Here is a 25,885-nt window from a genome sequence, read left to right as displayed (position 1 = left end):
ATATACACATAGCCTGTGGAGCTTTCAGGCTATTCTCTGAATGAGGGAATTCTTCATACCATAACAAAAGCCCGCTACTTACTGTTAGAATGACACCGTATTTGCTGGATGCTAAAGCTGATGGCTAACTTTATCGTTACAGATTATATCTTTGTGACACCTGTCAAAGTGGATTCCAGTGGATCATACATTTCACACCATGTTTTGCACAGTACTAGGAAAAAGAGATCAACTCACAGTTCAAGGAGTTCCTTGCACTACAAATTTTCAGCATTTGGACAGGAGCTTCACTTAGAACTTAAGCCTTCAACCATTTTAAGCAACAGTTTTGTTGTCCAGGTACTTGGGAAAGATGGAGTCTCAGATTCTCAGGAACATGAAATTGAGCAGTGTTTCTACCAGGGATTTATAAGGAACGATAGTACCTCGTCAGTAGCAGTATCTACATGTGTAGGCTTGGTAAGTGTTTCTTTCAAACAAATCAGTACTCAAACTATTTTCATACTTGGAACCATGGTTGTTTTGGCAAAGATCTTTATGTACCATACCCCATTTGGTATTAATACCACTGGTTGCTAATGCATTTAACAGAGGAGGTATAGATATGGTCAATTAACTATATCACACCTTTAAGGAAGGTGTCTTTAAGGAAAAAAGCAGAAGACTGCTAGGCCTAGTAATTATCCCGTAGAAGTTTTCATTTGTTGTAGTTTGTGATAGTTTCTACCTGTTTTGCTTCCTTTTAAATAAATGTTCTTCCTGCTATTGTGAACTGCTGTGAATAAAGAAAAAAATCAAACCCCACGCTAATGAGAAAAAAATGTATACCTAGTTCTGTCAACTGCTTTAAGGAAGGGTGAATTTCCTAACTCAGCAGGAGTTACGAACCAATTTCCCTTAGCTTCCTGTGGCAATTCCAGCCTACTTTGGTTTATAAGTCTTGATGAGTTGATTTCTTACGAATGTGTTAAATACTGTCTTTGCATACTTTCTATTAATGGCTGTTCGTGAAAAATTACTATGCAGAAATTATTTTTTTTCAAAATGTATTTGATAGTGCTATTTTCCTCCAGAAACGTCTTTACTGATGTAACTCAGAATAGCTAACTACAGAATTAATAGTTATTAATGGCTTTAAGGCAAAAGATCTTGTACTTCGCAAATTTCATATGGACACAGGTTAGAACAGTGACATTCAACAGTGCTGGGTTATATGGAGCTATCTTTTTGTTGTATGGTTCAGAGGTCCAAAGCATATGTTGGGTCACCCTCTAGAAATCTCTTTTGCAAAGGTACTTGATCATAAGGGCTATTAAACTGCGTGGTGAGACCAAAAGAGGGGCACTTCAGACGTCCTGTGTTTCTTTTGAAATAGTAATCAGAGACTTGAGTAGAGGGTGGTTCACTAGGAAGAGCTGTTGAATACTGATAATTGGTTGAAGTAGTCTGGTAATATTTTGAATGCTCTACTTAAATGTGTTGGTCACAGCAATTAGATGAATTAGTATTTTCCAGTTCATTAGAACAACTGCAAATGTGGCTTTGGAGCAAATGCCAGGAGCTGGACTGAATTTTTCTGTTGTTTTTATGTTTGTAGTACTGAACTGTCATTATCAGATGTGCTTAGTTGGGAATTTCTATGGAAACTTAATTTTCAAAACTAATAGGTATTATCACTCTTACTTAGACAAAAGCTGTTTTAACTTATTGCAGTGTTTGCCATTTCCTCTAAGGGAAGTGCTCTGCCTCTGTACAACAGCTGGAGTTTGGGTGATCTCCCTGTTTGGTCACGTTTTATTTTCTAACAAGCATCAAGAGCTAAGTGGAGCTGGGCTTGTCATGTCTTGTCTGGAGAAGGAAGGTTCAAGTCTGCCTCGGGTCACAGAGAAACAGAATGTAGTGATCTTAACAGAGACTGAAATGGATCTTTTACCACTGTCTCGACATAGAGGTTGTTATGACTGGTAAGCTTTACTTACAAAAGATCCAGAAACTGATCAAAAGAGAATAAATATTGTGGCTTCAAAAAATTTATTATGGCAGAACCTTTTCAGTATCTGTGCTATCATCAATTGGAATCTGTCTCCTTCTTTAATCAGTTCCAAGATTCAACATAGTTCACCTTAAATTGTTTTACTTTATTTACCAATTTAAAATAACTTTTAATAATCTCCTGCACAGACAATATCACAATATATAATTGTTCCTTTCTCCCTATCCTTTTATTAATTTCTGTGCAACTAGTGCCTAGCAGGAAAATTATCAACAGAATTCTTAGTCTTTCAGTTTGCAAGACTGCTTTCTTAAAAATGGCTCATCAGCTGTTTGTAATGACAACCGTGTTGCTTTTTACTGTGATCCAAATTCAGTAATCATATGTTAAGTCTGGACGCTGTGCCCTGACCAAGAGAACCTTGTGAATAGCTTCTATATCCTCTTTGCACCAACTACTTTTGTCACTTGGTTGCCCTTCTTTCCTATTTGCTTTGTTCACTGCAATTAAACCGAAAGTGGTGTTTCTTCTATATGGTTGGTAGCACTAATCTTTCCATTGTTCCTTTCATTAGCAATAGCTTCTCTACAATAAAATTGCAGTGACCCATTCTTTCAGGCCTGGAACACCACAATGTGATTTGGAAGCAATTGCATTTCAATGGACTACAGGGACTCTTTGATCTAATTTTTTGGATGACCTAGAGTATTCAGTCATTCAGTTGTCTGTTATCTGCCATTGCCTGCAGAGTGGACTTTTGAGAGAGTCTATATGAATTGGTTTGTTAGACAGAATGACCTTAACTTAACACTGGAAAGGAACAAGAATTTGTTGCTTCAGTATCATCTATTAAGATGTGTGCATCTAACATTTTAATAGTTTAGTTGACACTGAGGCCTCACATTTTCATGCTGAATTGTTGATTGGAAACCAAATATTTCCATCCATCAAGACAATTTTCTTGATGGGTCAAAAGGCAAACTTGGGTCCATGCTCTTTATCTGGTGTAAATTAACTTAGCATTTTAGGATAATGCATGCACATTCACTTTGAGTAATATCTCTTGCCTTTTCATCACCTAAGTATTTAGGTACTTTGATTGTCAACAGGAAAATTCCTTTTTTTCTACCCTTTTTTCTTTATTCAGCATATGCCTTGCTTGCTGTACCGTGTTTTTCCAGTCTTTTTGATGAAATTAACTTGTATGCAGGAAATCTTGTTCAGATCTTTCTACATGCCTGCTTCACCATCAGACATTGTGTAACAGCATCATGCTTACCTAATAATAAAGTGTGTCACATTTAGTAAAATTCAGGCTCATGTTCTACATCTCACAGATTGGCTCATCTTATAAAAAAATGTTCAAGGATGGCTGTACTTTATATACCTTCAGAAAAAAAGAAAGTGTGCTGTCTGGAGAGAAGATGATATGTTCCCTCTAAAGAAGCTATGATAATTTTTATTTTTAATTTTCATATATTTTGCTAACACATTCTTACTCTCAGGGCTGTTTCTGTTTGTTCAACTCTTTTAACTTTGGGTCAGTGAGTTCATTTACATTTGTAAATACAAAAGCAGTTTGCTCTTCTGGCATCATCTCAATGTAGCCCAAATAGAAAATTGTGTAAAATTTTCAACTCCTTTCTTCTCTGATATTCATTATCACTTTTAATAAAACTCTTCTGGTAGTCGAGCATGACTTCTTGGAGTTTCCTTCAATTCCTTGTGCTATCCTGGTGCGTACATCCAGGCTACTGGTTTGTCTTGCTACTTCATGATGTCCCTAAAAGCTTTACAACTCTCTGTGGTTTGTCTCACTTTTTCTCTCTGTTGTGTCTCTTGTACAGTGAGTTGTTTGCAGTCTCACAGTAAATTGGGGCAGAATACAACTCAAGTTGTCAGTAGTCAGATTATGTTCTTGAGACATTCTTAACAGTAATTTAAACATGTACTTTTAGGAACAGAAGTCACGTTCCCTTGTGAACAAGACCTCTCTCTGAAAGAGTCAAAGAAGTTTATAGCGTAGTCCAGTGCACAAAACATAGAAAATATTGATCATAATGAATGAGTTGGTTTTTATGTAACATTTGTGGGAGTGTTGCAGCTGTTTGGTGGAGGAGTCAGGTATTAGAGTATATGGCAAACACAAAGCATGTGCCCCCAGAAGAAATACATACACAACATGAAGGAATACTCTTAGCTTTGCATTGCATGTCTACTCACTCAGAGGGATAATCAAATCAATGGAACAATGAAAGTCCCATAAAATACATCATTTTATTGTTTAGGCCAAACTCAACCCTAAACAAGTGCACCAGTGTGGAGACCTGACAGACTGCTCCTGCTTATATCAGAAGAGAATATGTGCCATTCTGCCCTTTTATTTATGTGCAGCAATTAGAAGAGTGGAGTCAGCTTCATGTGCTAGCTAGTGCCCTCTTTTGTTTTTGGTAAGATGTGATTGAATCTTTCATTATGAGGGGCCTCTCGTCTCAAATTCTGTTGTGTTTGTTAGTGTCTAGTCAAGGGAAGAGAAAGAGGATGGAAGGATGAATCATGTTACACTCACTGAGCTGTCAGAGGAGTCTACGACTGGAGAAAGGGTTAGATGTAGTAGTGAGAGATAAACAGGAGATGTATTAATTCAATGGTAGTTGTGTGTGCATGTCTGAGGGCAGGACTTGCTCAAAGTATCAAAGAAGCCACAAAATTAAAGCTTCTTAATGTAGTCTGGCCACCTAAGAGGCAGGCAGGCAAGGCAACTCATATACCCATTCTTTGTAGTCATTTAATTGCACCCTGTATTAACATTAGTTAAGTTCATGCTAACAACAGTCTCTTATTCCTAGAGCTCACACTTTAAGTCCAATTAAGTATGTTGAGACAAATCCCAAGGTTCTTATTCAGACAAACTGCCGTCAAAATCAGTGAGCCAGGCTGCTGGTGAAAGTACAGAACAATTGCTGTTTGCAAGGAACGTCCTTTAGAAAACTATAGTTGTAAAAATAGGACAAAATCTGGCCCAGTAGGACCTCGAAAAGAAACGAAGTACAAAAATGACAATTTGACTCACTCTCAAAACTATTTTTAGGCCTTTCACAAGTCAATATGCAAATCTGTACTTTTGCTGTTACATGAGAACAAAATGAACAGCATTGGAACATATGTTAATTGGCTTTCTTTATATTCACACACCATTACATCTCTGTCCCTTTTAAAATTCAAATTGTTTCACAAGATCATCATTTTGTCCACTGTTTTTATGGACACTGTGCCATTATTCTTTTCTTAATACAATAAGAGGAAAGGAGGAAAACCATTTCAAGGAAAATGAAGCGACGGTGAGGAAAAGCCATATTCTTCAAGATATTTTAAATTATACTAGACAAATACAGAATACTTCTGACTTCAGCCTTCTATTGACCTCCGATAGGAATTGAATTGCATGATGAATAGGTTATTGTTGATTACCCTTCTCTATAGCTGTCTGATAAATTTTCTGTTTAACTCTGCAAGACAAGGATTATGTTATCCCAGGCATTGTGAGCCAACTGATTCCTCTTGGGTGAGAAATTGAATTCAAGAGGTTAAATGGACAAGTAATCTGCCTGCACTGGGCAGGAGAGGTAATAGCAGTTGTGTTTTTTCCAGGTTTTATAATAAAAAAGACTTGTAACTCTTGAACACGCATAGAGGAAATACTGTGTCACTGTCTAAGAGCAGTTTGGCCCCATCTGCATGAACACAGCGGGCTGTGAGCATCCAACAGGTCTCAAGGCTGCCCACAGGAGCTCTCCTGTTCACTTGTTTTTGCCTGCTCCATTACTGCTTAACTGGCAGTAAGAGCACGGAAATTGTTCTTTGGTGTATCTCACACCAAACTTCAGCCTGTTATGAGCACCACTGCTTGCACCCTAAAAACAGTTCCAGAAACGGAGTTGTTGCATAAATAGGCAGTTTATCTTTCTTCGTTAAGAAGCAGTGATGCAACTTCTAAAAGAATCAGCAGACTTCATCTATCCTTGAAACATGAGCATTTTTCTTGCTATAGCAAAGTCTTTCCACAACTCTTAGTTCCCACAGATTCCCTTAGAGAGTCAGTCTGTTAGAGAGAAACAAGTAGTCAAATGCCTCCATAGGGGTCAAGAGAGGATGACCTGTCTGCACAGACTTGACCTCCTCATAACAGGATGTCTTTGATGTAAATGAGGATTTTTATTTTAAGTGCCACTATTTTTGTTTGGATCATACCATCTCTGCTGCTGAGATGCAACATATTCTTTTCTCCACATCAGTGAACTGTTGAACATCCAAAGTCTTTCTCTATTTAGAGGCAGATTCTAAAAACTAGTAGCAGCTTTTTGTTACTAATAAACAAGGTTTTATTTCTTCTTCCTTTTTCCTCCACTTCAAAAGCATTTGAGAAAAATACCAGGTTTGCAGACTCAGAATCTAAAGCCTTTTACTTATTCAAAACATAGTGACAGTCTGTGAAACTGTAGTTCAAGTCCATCTCAAGCAGCCCACTCCCAAAGTTCTGTACGTGGCACACAGCAGTGGAAAGCAGAGGGGTATCGTGGTTGTGCCCTGACCATGCTGTACAGCCCACTTAATTTGAACAAACAATAGTATCAAAACTGTTTGTAAATCCTCTTTTTTCTTTCCCTCTAAACTTCCTCCTTCGTTAGCCTCTCTGCAAAACCAGCATCCTGAATATGACAGCTTTGTGATTTCTACACTTGTGTTGAATTGGGAACTTGACCTTGATTCCTGGTACTGCCAGCTATGAGAGAATGACAGAGGCCTGAAGTCTGTTATCACCTTCTGTGATTTGAAATTTGCAGTTCTTGGATGGGGTACAATAGAAACTGGGACCTTGCTGTGGAATTGGCTGCTACACCAGTAATTTATAGTTGGTTCAGTAAGACAATTTCAGAGCTTCATCTGATTTCATTTATGTATTTATAACTCTCCACATCTCCAAGTCTCTCACTGTAGGAGATTCTAGAAAATACCTGTCTTCTTTTTGGAAATTTCAGTGTCCAGTGATAAACTCACAACAGCTCCACTGAAGTGAACAGCTCTGTTAGTTACTAGAAGCATTTCCTCTAACCTGACTCTTGATCACACAGAGAAGTTGTTAGGTCTGCAATACACATTTTTTAAACCATCTTCTGTCAGTGAGCTAGCAGAACAGAGGGTAAACTTGGCTATCTCTGTGAGAGCTAAATCTACAGCAGGTTGTACAACTGAAGCTCAGACTTCATTATCTTTTTCCTAAAACTCACTCATTTTGTGTTAGGAAGGCTCTGACTAGCCCTTAAATGGTATCTGAATTGAACTTTAATGTATAACTGTATTACAAACAAGGTTTTCCACTGTCTTTTTGATCATGTCACTGGGAGCAGAAATGTTGGTTCTTTCTTGCCTTTTCTTATCCCATTTTAATCCCAATTCTGTTGCTGCAGGTCTACCATAAATTACAGTATGCGAAAGGAATTTCCTATTGATTTGCTCTGACAGTGAGTCGACCAGCTATGTGAATAGCTGATGGAAGCAGAACTTTACTTTGGTTCAGACAGCAGAGCATTGACTAAAGCTTTGAGGTAAACATTTACAGAAACCTGAAATCATACTGCCTTGCAGATCAACGCAATTTACAAATGTATTAAGCTTCAGTACGAGCTTTAGTATGTGTTAGAGACTCATAATAGGTTGACATCAGTAACCTTTTATTGTTTATCATGCTCGGAAGTCACTAAGAATGAGGTGAAGAAATGTCAAATAATCAGGTCATATGCAAGTGAATGAGTCTTGATGGTTGGAGCTTAGTACCGTGGGAACCATTATTATCCAAAGTAATTTCTGGAACGTTCCAAGTTAATTTCTCTCTTACAGTGTTCATAGGCTAGGGAAATCTACAAGCATTTTATGTAGTCAGATAAAAATCATTTTCCTGAATCTTATATGTAGCTTCCCAGCTAGTTCCTGCCACAAAGCAGTAAAATAAATAAAAAAAAAAAAGTATGGTGACAAAGGTAACAGGTCTTGAAGTTACTCTTACTGGAATAGCAAGGTCCAGCATACACACATTTAGTAGAAGAGGAAGCTGAAGCAATAAAGTGATGTTTACTTATGAAGACAATAGGGCATTGCCTTTTCACTCTTCTGTGGCATTAGTATTTCTAGCTGCACTACTATGTACACAGCACACTCATGGCTTTATGCTGTGAGGACTGGATTCTTGCTGTTCACAGTGGGATCACTTGAAAGCTTGTGTCTGCCTGCCTAATATGTTAATTGAAGGACTTTTGTGTCTCAACATCTTTATTAATATTAATAGAATGAGATTTTTAATGGACCTGTACAAAATATGCTTGACCTAGCTTGAGCCCTCACTTTTGTTTTTATACTCTGCAGCACAGTGTAGCTTCCAACTAATTTAAGAATGTAATACTATATACTGTGTCAGAATACACAAACTAATGAAACAGGGATTACTCTTCAGATCGACAGTTTCTTTGCCACGAGATATAAAATTTATATAACACCAAAATGTAATTAGATTTTTTCAAATGAAAAAATTAAAAACAGATTTGCTTTCTCTTTCTGCAAATTAGTGCACTTCAGTGAGAACACTGAGCATTCTATGATTTAAAAATAATTCTGTCATGAGTAGGCTTGTCTTCTGCCATACTTTTTTTTTTTTTTTTTCTTTTTTTTAAAGAAAGAGTTCACTAAAACAGTAGTTCTTAAATTCAGGCTAGACTAAACCTCAGAAAGTATTTTCACTGAATATAGCTATTGAAGTATTACCTGGTAATGGTATAGAGTAGGTATAATGGCTGTCAGAGAAGAAAGTTTAAACCTTTCTAAGTATGTGGCTACCCGGTTTCATTTCCTGTTAACACTTGACAGAAAATTGTGCTATTTATTTTGGTTGATGCAAGTATAAATTAAAGATTGAAGTACAAACCTTGGTCTAGGGCCAGCCTGAATTTTCTGCAGCCCCCCGTGGAGCTGTGAATTATTGTAATATGGATGAAAAAATGCTTCTGTCACTTTTGCCCCTTTTTACTACTTTTTCTGACAGAGGATCATTCTACATTACATAGTTTATAATAACTGTCTGTAAAAACACTAGATACCAGCCTACCACAACAGTATCTCCAGTCCCCAGTTTCTTTGGTTGCTGGCTATTCTTCATGCTAGAAACCATGCTGAAGGCTGTATGGATATATTTTGCATTCCCAACAATGCATACTGATGATCAGATTGTTTTCTTGCCTCTAGCAGCTAAAACCTCAGCAAAGGGGGAGGAAAAAGGAAACTTAGCAGGCTGAGACAGAAGTGAACAACTCTAATCCCCACAGCATATCTTCTACTGTCATTGACAGGTACCTGCTGTTTTAGGGGCTTCATCTAAAGTTTATGATATGTTCTATAATTCTTTGGATCAGAACGATCAAGTCTTGATGAAGTCAAATGTGGCTCCTGGACTATGTGGCACTTTATCTTCTGGACCTGACTTTTTGCATTTCACTAGCCAATAAAAAGAAAGAAATTTATGTATGCATACATGTATGCCTATACAAAAGCACTGAACTGGTGCCCGGGTTGATCTTGATTTTACAAAAGACAGTGAAATTCAGTGAAATATTAATGCACTGTTATTTACATAAGGTTGCACAGGGCAGTGCTTTTTAGAGCTGTTATCTTCTCTGCCATTAAATAGCGATACCATGTTCTAGCTATTTAAATGAACTCCTTCATGTCTCTTCCAGACATTAACTCAAATTTTAAGGAGAGAGTTGATGAGATTCGTCTCTGGTTGGTTTTCATAGTAAGTGGCTGGATGTAAAGTAGCTGCAAAAAAATGACTGTGACATATATTATTCTGGCATTACTTCAATCATTATGTATTAGCATATGTTAAAGAAAGAACTTACTTTATGAACTCACAGTATCTTATAAAATTGATTTACTAATCTAAAAAAATTGAGGTAGATTTAGGATTGATTGAGAATAGCATAAATGTTTTCAAAAAATATGTCCAGTATCCTCCTTTTGAGGAGCACAAAGAGGAGCCCAGGACAGGAGTCATCAAGTGTGAAATCTTGGGCTGAAACTATTTCAGCAGGAGTGGGAGTGTAGTTTCAGCCCTCTCTTATCTTAACTGCATTCCTTATGTACACTAACTTTCCAAAGTGAGATGTGTGATTGATTCATAGCAACTGATGGGCAGTTTAAAATTACAAAGCTTTCAGTTTCCTGGTTCCCTGGCAGATAAGGAGGGTGGGCATTTCCTGATTATATGGTATACATTCAAAATCTTTCAGTTCCCCATGGTGCTATTTGTGACTAATTTACTTCTATAGGACATTAACACTGCTGGTGTTATTTTGTGGGAGAAGTGTATAGGGTAACATACTGTGAAGAGAGGAAATGTTTCACAACAAGAGGTCTTTCTGGCTTTTCCTCTGTTTACGTTACCACCTGGAAAGAAGGAAAGGTGGAGTAAATGACTGATGATCCACATGGATTGCATGAACAATCCCATCTTTAGTCGTGACACATTAAGCTGGGCAAATTCACACTGAGAAGTGTGAAAACCGCATTTTAATTCCTAGAAACACATAAGATCTTGTGTAGGAAAACGTGTAGACATGAAGAGCACTTGACTACCTTCCTGTCACTGCTCTCTTGGCAGGCAGTGCAGATGGAGACCCCTTAGCCAGGGAAAGCCCAAGTGATCACTCAGCAGCCAGATGACTCTGGAGACAAGTCAGAAGTACACTAATGTGAGAGATGGGCTTGGGACAGGATACAGCTGAGAAGTTAGGATGTGAGAATGGTAAATCAGCACCTGCACAAGCATTCACTGGGGCTCTCAGTGTTCTGTAGAGGCAGGCTGGAGCAGGGAGCACACGCAAGCCCTAGGATAGATGAGAGACTGAAGTGTCTGCAACTCTCACTCACTTCCACGATGTCCCAGAGCCTCTGTAAACCTGACAGCACATTCCTCTTCTTGGAGCTTTTTTCTTAACCTGTATTTAACCTGACCTTTGCTTAACCTACTGTTCAGTAGATTCATTGCAGAAAGAAGGTCAGGTTGCCTAGGAAATTTTGCATGCTAAATCTTCTGTTGATTTTCTTTTTTTTTTTAAGCCATCCTTTTGTAACTTTGCAACATGTTGTCAACATATTCCGTAGGATTTTATCTCCCTTGGCTTCCCTGCATTTTTGTTCCAGCTAGAAGTGGCTGTATCTATGGCAATAGATTTCCAGGTTTCTTGGACCAATTTAATATAGACAGTACCTCACAGAACAAAAAGTTACTTTTGAGTACAACCTTCCCTTTGCCATTTTATTTTTCCCCATTTCTTGAGGTCTTAAAGATCCTCAGAATGTTTCTTTGATCTTTGGAGCTCCACAAAATATATTAGGAAGTAGTACACTGAAAACACTTTACTGTACTAACACTTTCATGAACACTATTCACTTGCTTGAAAAAACAAAATAAAAATCACTATTGTGTGCTTGCTGAGACAGGAATCAAAAGCCTCTTTTTTTGGATCAATTTTTATGGGTCTCTGTAGAAACAAATCTTTTCTTCTCCTCATATTCTTTTTTGTACTCTGTTCTTATCACTGATTTTCTGAGGCACATGATGGAGCTACTTTTGTTAATGAAAAATATGTAACTATTTCCATGCAGTCTTTCATACTTTTCTTAAGACTCATCTCAACTGAAATGTCACATAATTCATTGGCTTATAGGAAAGTCTACTTATAGGAAAATCAGAATAACCTTTCATAACCATTGTAATTCTGCAGGCCTAGTAAGGAAGGCTGAGTCAAATACAGATCTGAGTACTTACAAACCATTATGTTAACAGTCCAAATGCTGGTTAAGACTTGTGTGTTGCACTCTGACCCTATCAGCAAATACGATGTTGTAATGCTATAATGGGATGGTAATAGCAAGGTAGCAAAGTCTTTAGCTACAGCAAATGAGAACAAACACAAAAGCAGCCACAGATACAAAATTGAGGGAAAAGGGCTACTTACCTTTAGAAGATTTCACATAGGCAGGGATCTCCAGCAAAAGATACCCTCACCTCCACTGTCAATCCTTAAATGAAGTCTGGGAAGAGTGGATCCTGGCTCCAAACCTTGCAGTCACTCAGATGCATTGCATGCACCTGAGCTCCCCTGGGTTGGCCCTGCCTCCCCACCAGGTGCTCGATCCCTGTTTCAGGCTATGACTTAGCATTTCCATTACAGATGTCAACAGATGTAAATTGGTGTGTTAGAGTGAGAAGGGGTGAATTTAGCTCACTTTATGGTGAAAATCTGGACCAAAATTAAAGCAGCATGATTATCTCAATTGTGGGAGGACTGTCTTGACACTGTGTCATATTTCATACCTCACCAGAACATATTGTAGTGGTTTTTTGCATGAGATCAAACTTGCTTCTATTACAGGGATTACTGCAATTAGAAGATTTTACTGAAAATAATTTCTCACCAAACTTTCATTTATAAGAGTATTAAATGCTTTTCTAAACTGGGATAAATTCACCCAGGTCTTCTGCTTTTAATTTCACTGGTTAAACCAGCAAAAGAGTTGGCATGCTTACCTTTGTGCATCGTTCCCCTATAATAAAAAATAGTGTAATTTGTGGGAGAGAGTGTGGGTGAGTGTACAGTTCTGAAGCAGGACAGGAATGAGGCAGGTTGTAAGCTGTGCCCAGAAATATGTGGGCATAGTTCATAACATGGACTATAGATGGCAGTTACTACATTTAGCTTAGCAAATAACTCACTTCTTAATCAAATGTCTGTTCTAAACTAAGACCTGGAGACTAAGAAAATCAGAAACAAAGTAGAACTTGTGGGTTGAGATAAAACTATTTACAAGATAAAGAAAAGGAAAAGGATAATGATTATGACTCATATATATAAATGTGTATAACAAGTGATGCTGAAGCAATTGCTTACCACCCCCCAACCAGTGCCCAGCTAGCACCCCAAGCAGCAGAAGAGAGAGAGAGGTGAACTCCCACTCCCTTCAGAACTCCTTCTACATGCTGTCATATGATATGGAATACCCCTTTATCCAATTTGAGTCAGCTATCTTGATTCTGTTCCCTCTCAGCTCCTTGGGCCCTTCAATGAGAATGGCCTTGGCTCTGTACAACACTGCTTAGCAGCAACTATAAATATCAGTGTGTAGTCAACATTGTTTTTCTCCTGGAACCAAAAACATAGCATCATACCAGACACTCTTAATGAAAACAATTCCATTCCAGCTGAAACTAAGACAGTGTGATTCAGGCTACTGGCCTGCTTTGAAAATGTGATTACAAGCAAAAGCAGAGGTTAAGTTTATTCTTTCCCACTCCTCCTTTCTTGTCAATGCTAAATAATCACACCATGTATAGCCATGTGTAAAGTAGCCAGAATTACAGCAAGGGAATTCCTTGTTAGGAGCAACCCTATCAAACCTTCTCATACTCCAGTGGATGTGACCACATTTCTGGGTCGCATAATGTATAGCACTCAGGTTCTTGTGACTGGGACCACATGGCAGAAGTCTACCCAGTGATGTGATGAGAGACCGATGATGGTCAGAGCTGTATTTGAGCAGTGTGTCTTCAGACAGGCCACTTACCAGTGCAGAGTCCTGCTAAGTGGCAAGTGCCTTGTTACTATGGGTTTGTGTGCTCAAGCTGCTGAGTGGCACCCTTAAGGTTGGGGCTGCAGCAGGAGAAAGGCCATGAGCTTCTATAGTGAGGGACACAGAATCATCTGACTGGTCAGATGTGTTTTTTCAATTTTTTCGAGCATTTACAATACAGAATATACTATCCTGCCTTTAAAACTGAGAAATAAGGTACAGAGAAGTTGTACGACAAAGAACTGGGATATGAATCCAGATAACGCAGGCATCAGCTTGACGTTCTCACCCTTGGGCCATCTTTGCTTCTTGTTTTCCATTCCCTTAATGGCCTAAGATCTTTTATTCCACTCCCTTTCTCCTTCCCACGTAGATATTTCAACATATGTATGTCTGTGTATGTGGAATATCAGCAAAGCTGATACTTTATTCCCTACAGAGTTCCTTGTGACCACTCTCTCATGTAACTAATCCATAGCAATGTATACTCCAACAAGGAAAATTAAAAGGTTGGGAACCACTGACCTAACTTCTTAGTAAGCAATACAGCTGGCAATCAGATGTAACCCGAGCTCCTCGCTATTGGAGCTGCCTGAGCTATTCATAGCAAAATAAAATTGCTATGGGAATTGAACTGGATTTATTTTGTTTGAATGCAAATTATTGTGGGTCAGACAGGCTCAGATCTTCTGCCCCCTCAAATACATTTGCATCAGCTCTGCCAGGCCAGAGCTTTTATCTGGAAGATCTTCACTGGGGAAAAGTAGGCATGGGTAGCAAACTGTCCCTGTCTAGAGTATTCCCTGTGGATCTTTGGTGTGGTCAGTGTAAGTCACAGAGCAGAGTGAAGTGTCTGCTGTCAGCTAGCAGTGTGCTGAGTGTGTTCAGTGCCTCTTGGCTGCAACTTCAACAGGGTGTCTTTCAGGCTTGTCTGCCACTCTCTCGTGATACATAGAGTTCTCCTGAAAGGAATAGCTGCTAAAATTCTAACATCACAGGAAAAGCTGAGTTTTCACTAAAAAAAAAAAAAAAAACACTAAGTATGATTCCCATGCACACCATCATAAAAGAGTAAAACAAAAAAAAATTAAAGATTCATCCAAAATGGTTCAAGAAATCAGAAAGCAAACAAAACACCAGAAAGCAAACAAAACACCAAAGACCTTCAGCATTTTGTTTTAAAATCTCACAGTTTACAGTATTGTTTCCTGTGAGGCCTGATTTATGACTTGCAGTGTTTGGATTTACATGTCCGATAGGAAGGAATGCTGCTGATCGGAAACAAGCAAGCATCTGCTAATGCTAAGTACCTATGGAAAAGAATTTCCAAGTACTGATTTTAGTTATCTATCATCATCATTTGTATTTTTTCTTTAAGCAGTCCTTTTTCAGTGTCATTATTATTTAAATAATGTTACTGGTTTTGCCTTTATCACAATTGCAGGATCAGAAGATACATTCAGAAGCCATACAGTTTCCCTAGAATATTAATACGTATTAATCCCATCAACATAAAACTGGTACATGAAGGGAGTCTTTCTAGTGCATTTTCATTGCACCTAATCCTTTGAGTAGGTATCTTGAAGTCACACTTCAGAGAATTGAGTAGAACGTTAATGGTACTTTAATTTTGTTCTGCCACCCAGAGTGAGAGGACAAGGAGATCTGTGCCTTCTGTGCTTCAAAATTTCCAAAAGGTAGGGCTCCTCTCACATGCAAAGGATTCCATTAAGTCCTGATCCAGCAATGACCTTTGTTACATACTAGTTTAGGAGACTAACTAAACTATCTTCTGAGGTCAGTTGGTTTATTACTCTTGGTGTGCCATAAGTAACTAATCAACTGTAAGACAGCACATGACAAATATGGGCTGCCTCTTTTTAGGAAAAGTGAAACATAAGTGTATTCATAAAACAATCCTGCTGTTTCCTGTTTACTTTGTGTTGGATTTTAGAACTGTCATAACTAATAAAACATCAAGATTTTATCTCACAGTTGCAGGGATTTGCTTAAACAGGCAGTACCCAACTGCTTGTACAGCCACCGAGCCTTAATTCAAGTTGTTGGTTTTAGCTAATTGCTTTCCAGAAACATTATAACAAGCCAAAAACTCAGTCAGTACCAATACTGATGGAACTGCTAATGAAGTGATCTTGAGTGCTGCTTGGCAAACCTTTGCCAATCAACAAAGGTTTAAATCTCTTAAATCTCAACAGTCTGTCCATGGTGTCATGATGCTGTAGTCCACATCAGTATTTTTATTCTGTCTATTTAAGATGCCTGCTTATGTGGTGGGTTTTTTTTTTTTTGCTGTTTGTTTTGTTTTGTTTTAACATGAGAAATGAGGAAGTACAGGTACTTAAGAGCATGTATTTAATCTTTGGCTAAACAATGAAATTTGTGTTAGTTCTAGAATATCTCATTACCCTGCAATGAATACCAATTTAATACATCTAATACATTTAAACACCGATGTGTTTTTTCCTCAATAGAGGAAAAAACAAGAGTATTTCCTTATTTGCCTTATGTTGACAGAGGATTGCAAAAAGATGTTTTAAACAAGTTCGGTCAACTGCAAAAATACAAAGGCACTATTCAGAGATAACGTTGTCTTTGTTCATTTAGGAATAATTAAAGACATGCAATTTTGTTACCTTGTTTTAGTAATTGCTCAGTGTTCTGCATAGCACTTCTTTTGAGCAGCTATACAGAATAGTCTTTCATGACTAACTCAGATTGCAGATTCAACTTCTTACTTTTTTTCTGTCAGATCCGTAGATAATAAAATGCTATGTTGTTAAGAGTCCCTAACATTTCGTATTTGCAAGAAATCCAAATTATGTTGGAAAACAAAGTAAACTGAGTTATTCTATGATTCATTTAAAACCTAAAGAAACATGTGATCTTCTGTAGAATTATTAAGTTGAAATAGGCAACCAATGATTCTAATGCTTCTTTGATGATAAAAATATTTTAGTATGTATAAAGCCCATTAACTTAATCTAAACATTTGCTGTGGTACAGAGCCAGATATTACAATCTGGTGAAAATCAGGAGAGGTCTACTGAGGTTATTCTCATTAGCCAAGGACTGAGACCAATAAAATATTACATTTGTACTTGCCTGACTGGGATAGTCATTAGAAACTGCCCTTGTACAGACTTGATACTTTTCTGAAGAGTGGATGAATTTGTTTGGCAAACATAAAAGCTAGGGAAAAGTTTAGTTAATTTAAATTCTCTTTTGTTTAGTATGTTCGCATGACTTTGTGCTGCCTGGTTTGGGATAGGATCAAAAATGAAAATGCTCCGAGTTTTACTCGTGGGATCTCTGACTTCAATAATGCCTGTATATTATTGGAAACCTCATGAGAGTCCATTCTCACTACTTTCCCAGAACATTTTCTTTCCCAAACTGGTATAAATGCACCCTGAAAATGTTGCAGTTCAGAGACAATGTTCAGTTCAACAGGAGCTCCTGGATGTCTAGCACTCTAAAAGTCATTCATTTAACAGCCTGAAGTATATGTATTTAGACCTTTCGCTCTTTGTTGGAAAATCATGGATTGTGTCCCTGTTGCTACGCCTCAGAACCTTCTTTAATTTACCCCGTGCTTCAACAACATGGGCACATGGGTGAAATGCCCTTCTGAGGGGAGCAGAAGCAACATATGGAGGCAAAATAAGGCTTAGCTCTGTTAGCTGCTGCTGTCCCCATTGCAGCTACAACCCAGAAGGCTGTAGGTCATAGTAGTGAGTGAACAAACTTCTTGAATTACCATGATATACTGCCATTGGTTTGGCTGTTTGCTCACGCTGCTTCCCGAGGGTAAAGATATCTTTCACCTCTGCTATACTTGCTGCAATTCAGCTCCTTCATTCTGCTTTGCCAGATATGTAGCCTATATTTTTTCTACTCACTTTTACATCTTAATTTGCTCATTTTTATTATAGTTTCCAGAGCACTGACATTTTGACCCTAACCTGAGAGGTACTCAATAATCCATCTCTCAAAAAGTCAGTTAGTGATATCAGGTATCTCTAATTCCAGGTCACCATGTACTATATTGCTGGCTATAATTCTTGGAAATAATTTGGTTTATCACTGTAGTAAGGTTGTAGTCTTGCATGTTTTTCAGACTACCAATTGAACCCACCCCAAGAGGTGAGTCTACTTCCATTACACATTCTCTAAATAAATAATATTTATTTAGACTGCTTACATGATGTGGGATTGCTTTTAACAACCTTCTACTCTTATTGGTTGAATATCTTTGCTTTGGAGAAACAAATATTCTGTGGTATGTATGAGAAAGCTGTATCACTACCCCCCCTTTTCAAAGCTTGACCCAAAACTCATTATAAACAACTGGCACATTTCCCCTGTCTTGTGAGAATTTTGTATCAGGCTGCTGCTGTATACATAGGGGACTGTCAGGTCTGACTGTGTATTTGAAGTGGATCTGAAATGACCATTGCTGTTCTCTAAACTGCTGGCCAAGAACTATCTCCATTCCAAAATACCATGTAGATGCGTAAACATTATGCCGTGCTTGAGCTCATAAAGCCAGTTTCTCAGCAGCTACTTTGCTTCTAGTCAAGGTTGGCTTGCCACCAGCTGCCTTGGACCATGTGTAGAATTGGATCTCAAAGGTCATCTCTGTACTTCATGAAAGACCACCATTATCCACCTATAAAACCCAAGGGAAAGGACTCATCTCTCCACCATCCTGGTGAAGTCTGAGCAGGAGTAAAAGTATTTTGGGGGACCTCTCCCTTTTTCTGGCACACAGTACAGTATGTTTGTTTTTGAAAGCAGACATTTGCCCAGTTTTGGAGGCAAGTATGGGCTCTACGGCAACATATCGCTTTGGTTGTTAGTTCTAAGTTGTGTGAATAGCTTAATGATCTGTGGATTTCCATCATATCCTCTTTCTGCTTCTGAGATGCTCATTACTCCACAATATGAAATGGTCTTGAAGAGAATTGCCACAGGTTGTACATGTGAATGAGGGCAGTCCCTCCTTCCAACAAGGGAAGCCGTTGGTGGCAGAGATAGGTTTCGGGTGTTTCATTTGTGATGCTAAATGACCAGAAACTTAGCAGAACTTCAGGATAGAAAGCAAGAATTTTTAGCTTTGATTAAACTGCAGCTAAGATGATTTCAGGAGTTTTCACTACAAAAAGGATGGGAAAAGACTCCAGGATGCTGTGACATTAGCTGGTTCCAAAAATACTATACTGTGAATACTAGATAAAAGGTGACTTGTAGTTGTGGACCTCAAATAATTTTAAATAACTAGAAACCATTCTTAGGTCATCTCTTCTTATCCTATTTCAAGAAAGTTCTTCTTTTACACTTTTATTTAAGCGGAAGTAAAAGCTGTACTTTGTGCCTCTGAAACGTGCTGTAACTCTCGTTAAGATGTTTAAATCAATGATTTGTGTTTTCTAAGAGGTGAACAGTTGGAAAATAACACAACAGAAGTCTTGGATCAACGTCCACTGATGTCTGTGTAAAGGTTTATGCCAATTTCAACTGGCCTTGTGTCAAATCTCTTAAAACTTTGCATGAATGTTTGGAGCAATTTTAATGGGTGTAACTACATTTAACTCTTCCTTTTTGAGAGATTTTTCATCTTGATTATATGCACACCCACCTAGCGGAATAGGATTCATTAACTTCTTTGGCCGAGATCTCAACAGCCACCAGTTATGACGGAATGTTTTTTAACGCTTAATTTTATTGTATGCTCATAACATTGAATAAAGCATTCTGGAAATGAGTAATATTGCTTAGATCGTTTATGCATATTTTTTTTAACACTTGGTTTAATTGAGATACTCCTGGTCGTATAAACCATAATTCAATTTTGCATCAGTCAGTGTTGAGTAGTTTTGATAAGCAGAGACATTGCAGTTCATTTATTCACATTTTAATTTTCCGTTTCATTTCTTTATACTTCTTACCTCATTACTTGGATTTTTCATCTCAATTACGAAACTCTTGTAACTTCATTATGTGTGTAGCCAAGCTGTTGCATTTAATGTTATTAGCATTTAATGAAAGGGTCTTATATGCAAATAGAGAAGTGATAGCTATGAGACTTCTGGTTGGGAGCAAGGGTTTCCTTACTATCTCAGAAAGTAGGGTTTTTTGTTGTTGTTTTTAAGGCAAGAAGTAGAAGTTCCAAAAATACTTCTCTGCATGGTGTATCACTCACTGTCAATATCGCATTTCTTATGGAGAGTCTGGTTCTTAGAGACACTGAAACATCCAAATGAATTAGATTTACTGGCTGGTAAGCTCCAATACTGTTCACCACGTCTAAGAAAACAGAGAAAGTCAAATGGAAACAGCCACTTGAAGTTCTACTAAAAGGTAGAATGAGAACAGACTTTAACATACATTTTTCTACCTTTTTCTATCAAAACTATTTATCTAGTTTTTAATAGCTAAAATTAAATTTTGGTGGTTCAAAGAATTCCCTTTATTCTTCAGTTTTTATTCTAGAATAATATTAAAATAACTTGAAGCTGAATTTTTATCATTTCCCATCTCTAAAGTTCTCTTTGGGTTTTGTCCTCCTTTTGAACTGCACCAAGAAAGTGGAACAAGTGGCTTACCTTGATGTTAACCCCCTGATATTTAGGAATCTTATGAAGATGTATTCTTGTCTGAAAGTTTCTTTAGCCCAAGGCTGAGCAAACATTTCATTACACATGAGTGGGAAGAATGTTGCCTTCCAACCTTTTCTCAGCTTTTCTGCAAACAAACTGCAAGTTCTTCCAATGTATTGATTCTGAATTATTTGCTACACAGATCTTTCCATTACACAGTCTTTCAATTTACTTCCCACTGGTGTGGAATATGCCTTAAAGAAGGACACCAAATGTGTGTTTGAAGGAAGAACAAGAGAACAGCAGATTCCAACTGAGCAGTCTCTTGGGTTTTCCTTCCCACCATATTCTCACAATCACTATTGCTAATGATAGCCACAGTGGGAGAGAGGGAGTCCCCTGTCAATTTCATGCTGTGTTGTCTAGACTTGTTAAAAATGTTAGATTTTGCCATGCTGCTTTCTCTCATGGTGTTCTAAGTGCAGAGAATCTGAACGGAAAAAAAGGGGTCTGGACTTATCTGTTCCTCTTCTTGCTTGGTCTCAAACCCATCAAAATTAATGGAAAGGTATCATTGACTTCTAATTCAAGGAAAAGCACATGTATACTTAAAGCAATGGGGCCATATGAAAACCTAATACTTAAAATTTCCATGACAGTTTTGACAATATTTGTTCATCTACTGAACTACTTGAGGTGGAGTAATGTATTGCATCTAACTGATGATTACAGTGATGTTTCATGTATGTGTAGGAAAAATTCCAAAGGACACTGACACTGCCCAGGAGTACAGACTAGCCAAAAACCATCTGCTTCAAGGAGCTGAAATTCCTTGGCAGTGGGAAGTTAGAAAAGATGATTCTGTGCTAGTATCCTGCCTCTGTGCTCCAGTATTTCTCAGCTGGCATAGCTTCCAACCACAGTCGCAGACTATTTTACTAAGGCACTCAAGAACCTACAAGAAGGGCATCTGGCAGTTACGGCCCAGCTGCCCACTGTGCAGCAATCCAGAGGAGTGCCTCTGTCAGAAGCCAGGTCAGCATTCTCAGCATTGCTTTTGAAATACCAAAGACATTATTTTAATGTGATTCATTGAAACCATCACATACCTGAAAGAAATGGAAAGAAATGGAGAATGGTCTGTGACTGAGTGTCCAGACTGCTGCATGGCACTTCTCCTTTCTTCTTGACGACTTGGTAAGACTAGATTTTACCATTTGAAGGATGTGTCTGATGTAAAGTCCAAAAAATAAGTCTTATGGGAGATTCATGATCATTCCTACTGGAAAAAAACGAATAAGTTTGTAAGGCACTCTGTTGATGACAGCCTATGAAGTGGTACAGCAATATGCAAGAAGTACAGAACTCAGTCTGCTTTTTTTTTTTTTTTTTTTTTTTCCCCCTCCCATAATTCTTAATCTGCCTTTATGATGTTAAATACAGAAATTACATTTGGGGCTACATTTGGTGCGAGTTGGTGTACATCAGGGATGGGTTCTTATAGGAAAATGCAGAAAATCCTTTGTTCCATATGGTTTGATTCATTTACAAAATGAATCCTGCAGGAATAATTTCAGATGTGGAAATCTTTAAAATGGGGAAATAAAAACCAGATTTACTACATTTCTGTTTTCCAGCAGGAAGAAAAAAAATAGCACTTCACAGTTACCAGTACATCTCAGAAGATAAAGATTGCATCTCAGAACCACTTTTAAATTGTATAATGGCATCACAAGGATTAAAATATTAGTCCTCTTTCCTACAGGAAAATACCATTACCAAATGAGAATTGACATTTGAAATATGCCAACTTACTGCAGCGAGCAGACAAACTAAATTCTTGTCTGTGTTCCCTCTCTTTTATCAACAGAGGCAATTTTAGCCTTTATTTAGAATGTCAAGTAGATGTAGATATATTATTATGAATTTGTGTTGAAGAAAAGAGAGGGGGTAAATTGTGAATCATAATATGATCTATTTTTATTTTCATACAAATTTTCAGGAGTCAAACAGACCATCCCAGTTAATAATATGGCATCAATTATGTTGTCGAAATGAAGAACACAATATGATTTTAACAGTATTATCATTAGGACTCCATACCAGAGAGCATGATGAAGATACAATTGAGTTGGTAAAACAGAAGTGAATTTCCTTGCAGAGTGCATAGTGCCTGACTAAAGAATGTGGAGAACTTGTGAAATATCTTTTTAACTGAAATACACTTAAATTCAGTTTTAGTATTGACTTAGTAGACAGTTAAAGATGTGAAGATTTTACATCTAACTTCTCATTTTCACTTGCTTTACATTTTCTGTTGATTTTTCCTCATGGGATACAGTTCTGACAGTGCAGAAAATTTCAAAAATCATTAAAAAATACAGGGCTTGTATTAGGCATTAAAATTTGTTCTCTTTTGGATATCTTTGGCATTCTGGATACAGGAGGTTTGACTAAAGAAAAGAATCGATTTCAGAAGTGAAATTAGACAATACCTGTCTAATGTGCACATTTCAGAGAATGTCTTTTGAGAAAGGAGATAGAACTGTGAGCTGGGACTTAAGATGTTAGACAAGATGGTTTGTAATTGACATTTGTGTGTCTGCACATATTTTTCTGAAGCATTAGAGATATGTAGTTCTCATGGGATGTCAGTTTTTGGCAGGATAGTGTTGGCACGTGGTAGAGCTTCATTGATGCAAAACAAAAATCTGTATCTAGTATTACGTATATAATGTAATAGAATTACCTGATGAAACTTCTTGGGTTTTGACTTGGTAAAAAGGAGTGTTTATTGCTACATGTTTTACAAAACCAAGAAATGAAATAAAATCATAACTGATTAATGAGCTGCATGGAAATACTTCCTCAGTGCCACCCACATTTCTCTGGCCCTGATCCTGGAAACACTTCATCACATATGGATTTTTATGTGTAGACACTATGTGAAAAATACAACATAGATTTCCCATACTTTGGACTTTTGGGCTCCAAGAAGGAAACCGACAAGATACTTGATTTCATTGATCAGGTTTTTTTTTTTGTATGAGGACAAAAATTGTAAACTGCTTCGTGTTGATTAAATTGTTGGGAGTTGATCACTGAATGATGGCACTCAAATTTTTAGATGTTTTATTTTTGCACTGCTATACTGTAACATGCTTAGATTTCTGCTTAGATTAACCTGATACCAGGATTAATATTGCCTAAAAAGTTAATTGTAACACTGTGTGAAAGTGCTATGCTATTACTGTGGGGTACAAGATTTTTGTTCTCTGTGTTACCGAACATGAAACTTGGCCATATTCAAAGTGAAACAATGTATATTTAATTGGGAAGACTATCTAGATTAAATCTTGCATAAATCTGATTTCAGTCTGTATAGAGGCTTTGGAAGATCACTTTACGAGCCAGCACGTTCCAGTTGTAAACCTTGACAATCGTCCTCTAATTTGTGCTCCTTTTTTTAGTCAGGTTTGATAAGGACACGGAAGATCGAATTCCTTATATCTCCATTACCTCAGCAGCTAGCACGGGAGCACAACTACACATCACCTGCTGGACATCATCCTCATGTCTTATATAAACGAACAGCTGAAGAAAAGGTGCACCGGTACACAGTAGAGTCCAATCCCAAATCTTTTTCTCTTGGCCATCATAGAACTCACATTTACCACAAGTATCACGCGCAAGTGAATGGTTACCACCATGGAAGGTTTCAAAAGCAACATTTTTGTGGACGTCGCAAGAAATGTATGTAAGGAAACTTTCTCTCCTTGTTTGAGATAGTGGCTCTTAGAGACTATATGGTGATACCTGCAGTTTGTAGTCAGCTTTGTGATGGAGATGTAATACTTTAAAATAGTATGGCTATAAAGGGAAATAGATGTGGGAAATGTGATTATTCCTTTAAATTGATTTCATAATTCCTTTATTAAGCAATCAGAATCACTGTTTAGTTTATCTAGATTAAAAGATCCCTTGCCTGATTTTTTTTTGACATTTACATAGTTTTCAGTAAGCTATTCTGTTTTAGGTTGCAGCTCTTCCACAGATAGTCCCTGAACTGTTCTCTCTTAGTTTGGGGAAATATAATTAATTAGGCTTAAAGATGGAGGAGAAGCCTTCTGAATCATTCATTTATGAAGGATGGAGAATAAATCTTTCAGAACTGAACATATGATAATGAAATTTTCAGCAACTGAGATCTTCAGAAAGAACTTCCTAACTATACTGTTTAAATAAAATTTTGGAGCCACTTCCTAAAAAACATTTTTGAACATATTATCCTGCCAAGGTCTATTCTGAGCCTTTCATTAGGCCCCCAGATTTCTAAGCATTTTAAAGTCCCTTTGGACTCTATATGTGTACTTAGAATGTTCAGTTGATTCTCTTTGAAAGCTGATCTGCTTCTGACTTGAGTTTCTTAATAAGGGTCTTTTGGATTTAGGATTGCACACAGTATTGAAGATATTGTCAATCCAGTTATATTCTTCCAGCTTCCTGCTTGAGCAAATTCCTTTTCCAAAAGCCATAAAGGGAATACAGAGAAAAAACAAATAGAAGGGAAGGAATGAGAAAGGAGATAATAGAAATGATGGCTGTCTGAGACTAAGGCCTATTTGAAGCCTGATAACTGCTTTTTAAAAATTGACTGCTTCTTCAGAAGCCTTGTTTCCTGAATTGAAAGCTAGGCTTCAAATGCCAGATGCACAAGTCTGTGATACAAATTGTAAACTTTTGCATTACACGCAGGAGACCTTTCCCTCCTGTCTGGTTTTCCTGCTGACTGCTTCAGAGCAAATGAAATGCTGCTAGAATAGCTCATATGCTCTGTGGTGTTTTATTTTATTTGCGTTGTTCATTTGAGTTTCTTACATCTTATTTACTCTATCCTCTATTACTACCTGTCCAAATTCAGAATTATTCATGTCCTCCTCAGCTTTTACACAGTGCTGGTTCCTGTATTAAATTAGAACATCTAATTTGGCCACCTGGAATAGAAAATTTTAGCTTGAATAAACAAATGCACAAGCACCAAGTATGCAGCAGAACAGAAATCAGTTCTGTTAACACTGCCTGTATTCAAGATTAATTTATCCTAACCTAGGAATGAATCAATGCTTGCTGAACAGTAGGAGGGAAGAGCAGTCTGCCACTTCTACTGTCATAAAGATAGCTTGACCAACTCACCATATTTTAAAATTTCCTGTGTTGGGGGTTTGTAAGGGCTAGAAAAGTTAATCATCTTTCAAACTCCTCCTCACAGTCTGGCTTCAGATCATAAAAAGTGACTGTAGTCAGTAGATCATGCTTGAAACATATTTCTGCTTAGGTTCTATTAGAAGCCGTGGAGCTCATCCAAGAGCAAAACTCTACTGCTTGTAGATTAGTCTACAGTACATGTAAATAGGAATACAAGAATCTTACTTTTGTGGTGTGCATTTTCTTTCTGTGCTGGTAGTGGAGATCTGTTGTGGAGTTTTTTTTATGAACTCTGCTATGTAAGTAGCACATCCCAAACACCTCAGAACAAAACAAATGTAGGTATTCTGTTAAAATTTTTGTCTTTTTTTTTTTTTTTTTTTTG

At 37.6% G+C, this 25,885-nt stretch overlaps 1 protein-coding gene across 2 annotated transcripts in view; it reads left to right on the top strand.

The window, feature by feature from the left end:
• Positions 1 to 25,885, top strand: part of ADAMTS18 (ADAM metallopeptidase with thrombospondin type 1 motif 18) — a 68,014-nt gene that overhangs the window by 2,320 nt on the left and 39,809 nt on the right. For both annotated transcript variants that reach the window (XM_085234995.1, XM_085234994.1), the window contains exons 3-4: positions 143 to 459; positions 23,766 to 24,048. In XM_085234995.1, the coding sequence (XP_085091121.1) occupies positions 143 to 459; positions 23,766 to 24,048 (600 nt within the window). The remainder of the gene's footprint in view (positions 1 to 142; positions 460 to 23,765; positions 24,049 to 25,885) is intronic.

Source organism: Meleagris gallopavo, chromosome 13 (genome assembly GCF_905368555.1).
Source record: "Meleagris gallopavo chromosome 13, MGAL_WU_HG_1.1, whole genome shotgun sequence".
Lineage (NCBI taxonomy): Eukaryota > Metazoa > Chordata > Aves > Galliformes > Phasianidae > Meleagris > Meleagris gallopavo.
Note: the sequence above shows the minus strand (reverse complement) of the source record. Positions and strands in the feature narration are given on the sequence as shown.